The 11483-nt window shown below is 41.2% G+C and overlaps 1 protein-coding gene across 1 annotated transcript in view; it reads left to right on the forward strand.

Moving 5' to 3' along the window:
- The window catches only part of LOC138842306 (coiled-coil domain-containing protein 162-like), a 50579-nt gene extending 41706 nt beyond the window's left edge, over window positions 1-8873 (forward strand). Inside the window, 2 exon segments of the mRNA XM_070043449.1 lie at window positions 1554-1681; window positions 8709-8873. Of these exon segments, the coding sequence (XP_069899550.1) occupies window positions 1554-1681; window positions 8709-8873 (293 nt within the window).
- Window positions 8874-11483: the final 2610 nt, after the last annotated feature.

The following is an 11483-nucleotide window of genomic DNA, read 5'->3' on the forward strand; positions in this document are numbered from 1 at the left end:
CTTTTTGTTTTGTTTATGGTTTCCTTTGCTGTGCAAAAGCTTAAAGTTTGATTAGGTCCCATTTGTTTATTTTTGCTTTTATTTCTATTGCCTTGGGAGTCTGACCTAAGAAAACATTGCTACAATTTATGTCAGAGAATGTTCGGCTATGTTCTCTTCTAGGAGTTTTATGTTGTCATGTCTTATATTTAAGTCTTTAAGCCGTTTTGAGTTTATTTTTGTGTATGGTGTAAGGGAGTGTTCTAATAACTTCATTGAGTTACATGTAGCTGCCCAGCTCTCCCACCACTTGCTGAAAAGACTGTCTTTTCTCCATTGTATATTCTTGCCTCCTTTGTCAAAGATTAATTGATCATAGATGTGTGGGTTTATTTCTGGGCTGTCTATTCCATTCCATTGATCCATATGGGTGCGATCAAGGTTTGAACTATTTCTTGAGGACTGATTTCTCTCTGCATCTCTGGGCCCTGAGCAGTCTGAGAGTAGACAGGAAGTGGAGCCCCTTGGGAAGCAAGATGGCTGCCACCCCTGTAGCTTCCATCCTCTGTTCAAGCTCACATGGCAGGAGTGGGGTGTGGAGAAGGGACAGTTAAAAGCAATCGAGCTCTGACTAGGCTGACTCAGGTCATGTGACCAATTTTGAACAAATCACTGAAGCCAGAGACTGAGATGCCTGGTAGGCTTAGGCCCAGCTCACATGTTCTCCCCTGGAGCCAAGGGTAGGGTCAGCTCACTCTCGCCTCCTCTTCACAGCAGCTGTTTTATTTTATTTCATTTATTTTTAATTGAAGTATAGTTGATTTACAGTATCATATTAGATTCAGGTGTACAACATAGTGATTCAATGTGTTTATAGATTATATTCTATTTAAAGTTATTATAATGCAGCAACTATTTTAAATCTTCCTGGTCTCTTCAGACTTTCAGACACTGTCCTCCTCCCCTATCAGATGGGAACTCCCTCTACTTCTTGTCCCCAGCCTACCTACATCTATACTCAGCTGCTTCTCCTTCCCTCCTGTTAAAATGGAAAAGGTGCCCCCTTTCTTCCTTGGGACAGTTGCTGTTAACAGCATCCCATGGGCTTCTGTCTTCTCAGGGGTCTTGAGCTAATCTTTGTCTGCTTCCTCTCTACACACTCATGTTTCCCACACATCTATCCTTCTGATCTAATAACCAGCAATGACTTGTTGAGCATGTATGTGCCATCATCATAAAATCCACCATAAAATAAAATTAACATCTAACCAGTTGAGCCAGAAATCTGAGAGCTATTCTTCCTCACCCTGTAAATCTAATTAATTACCAAGTTCTATTAATGTGAGTATCTCAGTCTGTCCACTTCTACCCACAAGTCCAAGTAACCCATCATCTCTTTCTCTTTCACTTGGTCATGGACCCTCAGGCAAAAGACTCCATCCAGGTTTTGACATCTTCAGTCAGAACTGATGAAGCTGGATCAGAGGCCCATTTTAAGCTCTAAAATTTTATGAATTAAATCTAGGCCTGTACATTGTAACCAGAGATACAATTTAACATTTTTCACATTATAGGCCTTATATCCCTGGCTCACTACTCCCTAAGTTCTGCTTCCACATCATCCAGATACAGCCAGTAACACCTTTTAAAGACTCATCTCATGGGCAGTAAAATAACAAGAAGGATTCAAAGGCCAAAGACTGTAAGTAATCATAAATTTGATTATGTATATGAAACAATGAAAAATGTAAATATGAAATTATGGATTTAGGGTCACTTCAAACTTACATTAAAAAATTGTGTATCAGGGGCTTCCCTGGTGGCGCAGTGGTTGAGAGTCCGCCTGCCGATGCAGGGAACACGGGTTCGTGCCCCGGTCCAGGAAGATCCCACATGCCGCGGAGCGGCTGGGCCTGTGAGCCATGGCCGCTGAGCCTGAGCGTCCGGAGCCTGTGCTCTGCAACGGGAGAGGCCACAACAGTGAGAGGCCCGCGTACCATAAAAAAAAAAAAAAAAAAAAAATTGTGTATCAGGACCTTATCTCAGTGGTTGGGTCTTAGAAAATAAAATTCTGGATTTCTCACAAAGGGAATTTGTCCATGAATTGTTGCTGAATCAGTGTGTTTATGTGGGAAGGAAGGTCTAGGGCTTCCTACTCTGCCATCTTGATGACATCACTCCTCAGTAATAAAATTCTGATGTTGAAACAATTAAGTCCAAAAGCTCTCACTCAATTACAGTTCAGTAAATGGGTATGAAAGTCAGTACCAACACCTTGCCGTGTTCTGTCTCTGAATTTTTTTTTTTGATTATCTACAATAATTAACTAGCAGCATCAGAGCCTTTATCTGAGTTCCTTGGCAGAGCAGAAATAAAGAATTTCAGAAGTCATCTTAAAACACGTGAGAAATCTACCCTCCAAAGAAATTCTTGGAATGCAGATTAGTTTGAAGTATAGCATATATTTGAAGTTTTTTTTTTAATATTTCAGCTCTTAGCTTATGTAAAACACTATTTGCATCCTCTTCCACTGCCTTCTCTGAGTGTAATAAGTATTACACTCTTTGCTCCACTGTTTTTCAGAATCCCCTCCAGAGGTTTTTATATCTAGTCAACACATTTAACAGTTCCTCCCCTCTTACCTTGAGAAAAATTAAGAGGAAAAAATATAATCATTCTGTCAGAGAAAATATGCCATCCTAAGGCCTCTTTTGAAACTGATGGTCTAGTTAGTGGACCAAAAGTTTGTTGCAGTATTTTTAGACACAGTTAAGGGGAGACACACAGAGAGGGAAGAAGCAGGTCAGGAACATACCCAATTGAGATCCTTGACCAAGTAGGGCCACATTATCAATACCCACCTTTTGCTTGGCCCACCAATCTCTGTGCAGTCATCTTTCAGCAAAAGGTGAAGTTCTACTATATGTCTATTTGTTTCTGCAAAGCCCTTTCCAAAAGGAAGCAACATTCTGTTGATTTGTATGGGACCACAAGGCTTTTAAGATTCACTCCATCCCCATTTCACTCCCCAAAGCAAATGTTCCTGCAGTGGGGCAGGTTGCTGATCACAACTCTTATGGTTGTGAAAGCTGCTAAGTAGCTAACTACATTAGTGGACATCCACTAGGTTTTAGAGATTTAGAAGGGTGATGGTCTAAGACTAATTGTTGGCCACTTTACCCTACTAAATAAACTCTAATAAATAAGGAAGTGTCTTATGGGCCCATTGGCTTGCGTACAGTATAGAGACCCCGAGCAAAAAGGCTGAGGTCCAGGAAAGCCACAAAATTAGTTGGGGCCTCTTCAAATCTATCTAAGGTCTGACTTCTGAAATAAGGCCTATGAGACAAGTGAGATAAATACAGATTGAGAGGAGTTTATACATGGCTGAGATATAAGAACACCAATGATTTTCTTTTAAAAAGTAGCACTGCACCAACACAAATGATAAAACATTAAAGAATTTATTGATTACTCCAAATATGGGATATCTTTCCTTCCTTAGCTGGAAATGGCTTTCCATTGATGGATTCATTCCTGACCAGTTCCCTTTATAACAAGAGGCAAAATATGTACAAGAAGGCACACTAAATGGCCTAACCCAGACTGAACCAATGACCTTGGTCTTATTAATTACAGTGACTTGTAATGATGCTATAACAAGAATTATTCACCATCTTTTTAAAAGGCTCCAGTATCTACTTAATATTTATATTGCAGGTACCTATTAAACACAAAAAAAGAATTGACCATGTCTTCCTACCCAATGTGGCAGAAAATGTTCAACTTTCAGGTTTTCAAGTTAAAATGGCTCCATCCAGAATCCCATTCAGACCTGACTGGTAATCATATATCCTTTTTCCAAGTTTTATTTCTATGAGCATTTGAATGAATAAAAATGATTCTAAATTCCATTAAGCCTTTTATCTAAATTTTACTATCTGTATTGTGAAGATAGCATGGAAGAACTGAGATGAGTACATGTTGTTGTCCCAGATGAAGTAGGGTTTGGCCCTGAATTTTAAAACATAAGAGTTGATTTGCTTTTTGTTTTTGTTTTGCGGTATGTGGGCCTCTCACTGTTGTGGCCTCTCCCGTTGCGGACGCACCGGACTGGGGCAAGAACCCGTGTCCCCTGCATCAGCAGGGGGACTCTCAACCACTGTGCCACCAGGGAGGCCCTTGATTTGCATTTCTACAACCTAGGCCTTGCCTCTGGTCAATGAGCAACCTCGTAATATGGGTTCTAGAGTTACTGATTAGGTGAGAGAGCCAGGAGAGAGGGCATTGCTACCAGACAGTATTCACAAACAAGTGAAAAACCAGGACAGAGATTAATCCAAAGAAACTTCAAAGCACTTATTTCTATTTGTTTCACTTAAGAACACCATTCTCTATTAACAGTCTTTTTTTTCTTCCTGTAAACGGCAAGACACTCTTCAGACTTTTGTAAAGTCCTAATCCAAGTCTTTTTGTTCAGACAGGAAAATTTATCTTGGGTAAAGGAATAAATAAATAGATGAATGGAACAGAAGAGACTAGAGAAACATATTTACATACATAAATTTATATATGATATATGTAGCTTTTCAAATTAAGGAAAAAGTTGGGTCTATTTGAATTAGATTAAATCATCACCTTACACTATACACAATGAATGCCAAATGGATTAAATATCTACATGCACACACACATGCACACGCACAGACATACAAACTTATTTCTGAAATAGGACATAAAAAACAAAAGGAAGATTGATGACTTTGACATCAAAATTAAAAATTCAACATGATATGACCAGGTATGATACCACTTAACGATTTATGACCTCTCAGCTCCAAATTCATCCTTCACTGTCTTCCATGAAATAATGAATCTGGACCCTGTAAACGTTTCTTCTTTGTCACCTGGCAAGATGTTAAGCTTTGTCAGGATAGGGTGCTGGAGGGACCCTGGAGAAGGAAGAAGGGTTTCTCTTCCAGGTTCTGGGGTCCTCCTCTAGGCAGGCTCCTGCAGTATGCATGGCTTCTGCAGCACCAGGTTCCTGTAGCACACGCAGCTTCTGCAATGCCCAACTCCAGTGGTGCATGCAGTTCCCTGGTGGAGTGCCACTGGCATGGCTCCTCCTATGAAGGAGCTTCTCCTGCCCCAGCACCCCTTTGGATGCTTCACAGCCTCAGTGAACTTCTCTGCCATTCAGCCTTGGCCACACCCTCTCCCATGAGGTCTGGATGTCAGCCCAGGAGGGTAGTGGTGGCTCCCTGTATCTGATATTCCTATATCCTTTAGAGCTCTCTTTATTGCTTACCAGCCAATCCTCCCATTACTTCAATCCCTTGTTAAATAATTCTTTATATTAAACTTTCCCCATTTGATTTCCATGTGATTTCTGTCACCTAAATGGCCCATGACCAATATAGAACTGATACCAGTAACGGAGTGGTCCTAGGAGACAGACCCACAAAGATGGGGTTTGGGGATTTGTTTGGTTACATCCTTGGGCTTGAACACAATGCCAAGCTCCTTGCTAAGGGGAAATGGAAGGCTGTGTGTAATCCTTTGCATGCAGTGGAATGACAATTAACCGAGCTACCACCTCTCGTAGACTGTGATGAAGTACCTGCTGAAGCACTACCTTGGGAACCTAAAGTGCTCCTACATTGACTCTCATGGCAGTAATGATGACCATAAGGACTGTGGTGTGGGATGGAGTTTTTTTTAATGCACTTCAGCACTTAGGGAAGAAAATGACAAGCTCAGGTCCTTTGATTCCCAGCTCAAATCATGGCCCTGAGAACCAGAAAGCTTTGATAGTAGCCTTTTAAAATCTCTTATTTCTTGTAGTTAGGAGGATAATACTGCTAAAAGTCAAGCACAAATTTTAATTGTGCAAAATGCTAAATTACCAAGATAGATGAATTTACAATCTTGTTGTTTCTCACTGCTGTTGAAACGGGCTCTCTCATTTCAGTGGTGATGATGCACTTCCACAGTAGCAGAAGCCAACTGCCAAGACAAGGTGGGACATCTATCATAAAGGGCAGCAGGGACATGTGAGTAGTCAAAATGCCTTGGCACACAGAGATGTTTGGTGGTTGATGCACCTCCATGAATGAAATCCTATGGGCAGCCAACTATTGATAGAATATTGCTTGATCTACACAGGAGAAACTCTGGTAGCCAAAACCTGACGTGAATAGGCACAATGAAGAGTTACAGCCTCTCATCCAGATTCCAGACCTAAGTCAATTCACAGACCAGGGCCCCTTAACTACAGGAGGATAGATCCCCTTGAAGGTACATACCATAAATCTTCCTCCATTTTCCTAGGTATCTATAATTATTTGCTAGAGTGACTGTTCATGAGAGGAAAAAAAAAAATCTAGACCATTTGGCATTTACTAGGTACTACCTCTAAATTAATTCTACCTCTAAATTAATTCTAATTCCTGGGAGCCCAAAACACCACTATGGCTCACCAGTCAAAATGAAGGCTTACAGTGAGGTGATAGCTTAGCTCAGGTCCAAATTACAGTAGACCCAGTTGGTCCAGTGTGGTTATTTCCCTACTTCCTGAATGTATATAATTGGAATAGACATAATTAGCAACTGAAAGGATTCCAATATTATTCTCTGACCCATTAGTTAAAGGCTCATTATGGTAGGAAGGGATAATGAAAAGCCCCTGGAACTTCCCCTTTCTATCAAGAAACTAGAAGCAATAACTCTGGGGAAATTGCAGAGATTAATGCCATCATCAAAGACTTGAAAGTGAGGGTGGTGATACCTTTAACATCACCACTTAACACACCACTTTGGCCTGTGCAGAAAACAGATGGATCTTAGAAAATGACTAGGGACTATCAGGTTCACACCTTAACCAAGTAGTGATTCCAATTGCAGCTGCTATCCCAGATGCAATATCTTACTGGAGCAAATGAGTATGCCCTTGGCACTTGTTACGCTGTTATAATGCCTTTTGCTCCATATCAAATTGCAAGGAACACAAGAGGCAGTTTGCTTTTACCTGGAAGGGTCACAATATACCTTCAAATTCTTGCCTCAAGGCTTCATCAGTTCTCCTGCTCTGTCATGATATAGTTCATAGAGACCTAGAGCATCATGATATTCCACAAACATCACACTGATCCACTACATTGACAAAATTATGCTGACTGGATACGATGAGCAGGAAGTAGTAAGTACTTAGGTACCTTAGTAAGACTCGTAAGAACTAGAGGGTGAAAGATAAATCCTACAAAACGTAACTGCAACAGAGTTTCTGGGGGCTTAGAGCATGATGAACCCCCAAGATGAAAGCCATATTGCTTCATCTCACAGTATGTTACCATGAAAAAAGAGGTATGATGCTAAGTAGGCCTTTTTGGATTTTAAAGGCAAACATATACTATATTTGAGTGTGCTACTTCAACCAACCTAGAGAGTCACCCGTAAGACTACCAATTTTGAGTAGGAAGTCACTCACGAAGGCCCTGTTGTGAATTTGAGGTAAAGTATAAGCTGCTCTGCCATTTAGGTCGTATGATCCAACAGAGCCAATGATACTAAGTGTCCAGGCATATAGGGACACAGCATGGAGCTTCTGTCAAGCACCAGTAGGAGAATCACAGGGCAGACCCCTAGGATTTTGGAGCAAATCTTTGCCCTCTTCTGAAGATAACTCTTCTCCTTTTGCACCTTGGTAGAGACTGAATGTCTAACCAAGGGAGATTAGGTGATCATATAGCCTGAGCTTCCCATCATGATTTGGGTGTTGTAGGACCCACTTAGTCATAAACTTGAGCATGCACAGCAGCAGTCAATGGAAATGGTATACAATAGACTTAGCTTGCTTGAGCTGGTCTGCAACATAAAGTGTCCTTGAACACGTGGCTCAGACTCAGTATCAACTCAATCCATACCTCTGACCTGAGGTGCTCTAACAACTAGCTGGCCAAAAAAGAAAAAACAAAACAAAACAAAATCAAGCCTGCTTTATAGATAGGTCTGCATATTGTTGGTTCCACCCAAAAGTGGGCATCTGCAGCACCAGGGGTGGACCTGAAGGACAATGGTGAAATAAAATCCTCCCTGTGAGCAGAAGTCTGAGAGTACATTTGGTTGTCCACTATGTCTGAATGAGTGATGACCACAGCTACAGATCTATACTGATTCATGGGCTGATGGTTCGGTTATCCAAGGACTAGGAGGAAACAGGATTGAAAGTCTGGTGATAAGGAAGTCTGGGAACAGGTATGTGGATGGACCTGGGAATGGTCACACACTGTGAAGATATTTGTGTCCCATGTCAATGTCCAGTAAAGGTCATCCACAGCAGAGGAGGCTCTTATTAATCCAGTGGGCAAAAAATAATGTACTCCGTGGGTGTCAGTCAACCTCATTCCCCAGCTACCCTAGTGCTTGCTCACTGCGCCCATGAACAATATAGCATTGGTGGCAGGGCCAGAGGCTTTGAATGGGCTCAACAACATAGACGTCCCCTTCCTAAGGCTGGCATGCACTACTGACAAGTGCCTAATCTGTCAAGAGCTGAGGCCGATACTAAGGCCACAGTACTGCACCAATCCCATGGGTGATAGTCATCCACCTGGTGGCAGTTTGATTACATTGGACCCCTTCTATCATAGATGGGGCAGAGATTCAACTTCACTAAAATAGACATGGATTCTGGACATGGATTGCCCTCCTGTCCGTAATGCTTCTTTCAGCATTACCACCTGACCCATGTCATGTACTCACAGAATGCCTTACCCACCATCATGGCATTTCCTATAGCATTTCTTTTAACCAAGGAAACAATTTCACAATCAAGGAAATGCTGCAGTGAGCTCATGAAATTAACATACCCCAACACTCAGAAGTGGCTGGTCTAACTGAAAGGTGGAACAGCTCAGAGTATTCGTGTGTAACAGTTGGGAGACACCACCCTGCAAGGATGGAATTCTGTCTTAAAGGTAGCAGCTGGCTTGAGACGGAGTATATGGGTCCAAGATCAAGGGGTGGCACCTCTCATGATTATACTCTCATCCCAGCAACCTCGAACTGTGCTGGTTTGGAGGTCTTAGTTTCCAAGGGATGCTTCATCTAGGGACACAACAATGGGCCTACTGATCTAAGATGAGACTGCCGCTTGGCCAGGATTCTTTTGCCGCTAAACCAATAGGCAGAAAAAGGTCTTACTACACTGGCTGGAATGATCAATTCTGATTACCAAAGGCAGGTTGTATTGCTGGTACATAATTGAGGCAAGGGCTATATCTGGAACACAGGGGATTCTCTGGGTACCTGAGAAACAGAAAAGGTTAACGAAAAATGACAGTGACCAAAACAGGTAGGACAATTAGAGGATTCAGAACCTTTGGTAATGAATATTTGGGTCACTCCACCAGGTGAAGAACCCTGACCAACTGAGGTTCTGACAAAGGGCAAAAGAAATATCGAATATATAGTGGAAGTTCATTAATTTAGAAACAAGGGCTTTGAATCTACTCCTTGTTGCCTGCTCCATCAATTATTATGGTGAAAATGGAGCTGGGCCATATGAATACTTTTTTGCTAGGTGGCATGTTTTGTCAGTAGAAGGTACTGGAGGAATTTCTCTTCCTGGTTCTGGGTAGACTCTTAACAGTGCCCAGCTCTAGCAGCGCATATAGCTTAGCAGTACAGTGTCACCTTACCCTGCACCCCGTTGGATGACTTCACAGACTGCCACTGATGTAGTATCTCCTCATGGATAGCTTCCCTGGCACCATCGCCAAGGGATTTACAGCTGTCACAAGCTTCATCCCAAGAGCCATGGTTGTATCTTGATTTCTGGAATTCAGCCACAAGGAACACAGATAGTGGCTATTCCCGAGATTTGCTATTTTGTGTATTCTTTAGAGTTCTCTTTACTGCTTTGCAGATTTTTATTTCTTAAAATATTACAGATAATATGCCCCATCACTCCAATCTACTCCTATAGTTAATACTTTTCTGTCAAATCTTCCTGTTCATATTATGTGGCTTCTGTCTCCTGCTGAAACAGACACCAAAATCAAAGACTTGAAAATAATGATTGAAGAAAGTCCACTGACCATGGGTTAGCACCCAGCATATTTTAAGATTAAAAAAATCTACAAAATGTTAAGATGATAGAAAAACAGGCAATTCACAGAGGAAGTACAAATTAATTATAGTAACCAAATAAATCATTCTACTTACTGGAATATTAAAATTTAACTTTGCCAATATCAAGTGGTAAGGATACAGAAAACATTCTGATATCTGCTGGTGGGGACTGGAAGGCAATCTCAGTGTGTTAAAAATTTTAAAGTGGAAACCCTGTGACGTAGGTGTCCATTTCTCCATGTTTACTCTAGAGAAATATTCATACATAAACAAGGTGACAGGTACAAAGACATTCTTTAGAAAACAGTAAAAACTACAAATTACAAACAACCTAATTGTGCTTCAATAGGTAGATACTTACAATATTCACACTACATATACCAACAGAGAATTTAAGAATTTGGTATAGCTAATGAGTGGAAAAAAGTTGCAGGATAATGTTAAAATAAAAATTCATATCATATATTTTTTTAAGGGTACATTTAGTTATGTGTATATAAATTGCTGAGGGGAAGAGTTTAACACCAAACCAATTCTAGTAATTACCTCTGGAAAGTGGAGGAGGGCAAGGAAGGGGAAGGGGCTAGGGATGGTCAAAGCAGACTTCACCTGTAATAGTTCAAGAAAAAAAAATGTATTTATTACTTAAATAATTAAAAATTAAGACTAAAGTCCTATCTCGAACTTTTTCTTCTGGCCAAGATGAAATAAGAGACTGGATATACCCTGAAACAAATGAAAAACTAGACAAAACACATTAAACAGTGGTTTTCAATACATTGGACTTTAGGCAAAGAAGGATAGTGATCCCTGAAGGAAAGAAAACCACCGACCCAGCTTACTGCCTTGAATTTCTAAGCCATGATGCAGGAAGGAAACAACCAGGCAGAGCTCAGTGGACTTCCTGAGTTGAGGAGATGGAGCTGAAAGTTAAGGGAGACGAAGGGAGATAGAGTTCCCAGGGCAGAGGACCAGGGAGGAGAAAACTACACAAAGTGGAACTCCAGAGATTTGCAGAGTGCACCCCTCCCCTCAAGTGTTCAGCAATGTACTGGTCAGCACATGTACATGAGGAAACTACCCAAGAAAGGTTTAGAGGAAACAGTACCTGGAACGCACACAAGTCTAGGAATAGAGGCTGTTTCCACTAGCCCAGACCAGAAAGCCTCTTAATCCAGGAGGCACTACGTACACAGAATTGGGGAACAATTAGCCCTAGAACAAATGCTCTGGTCTCACCTAACAAAGCTTAAAAGCAAGACCTGAAAGGATCCAACTGTTTCCAAGTTGGATCCAACTGTTTTCATAGTTTTCAACTATGTCCCAGAACAAAAATAACTGGCATCCAGCAAGTTAAAATTTATGTCTGGCAT

Source organism: Globicephala melas, chromosome 14 (genome assembly GCF_963455315.2).
Source record: "Globicephala melas chromosome 14, mGloMel1.2, whole genome shotgun sequence".
In the NCBI taxonomy this organism is placed as follows: Eukaryota; Metazoa; Chordata; class Mammalia; order Artiodactyla; family Delphinidae; genus Globicephala; species Globicephala melas.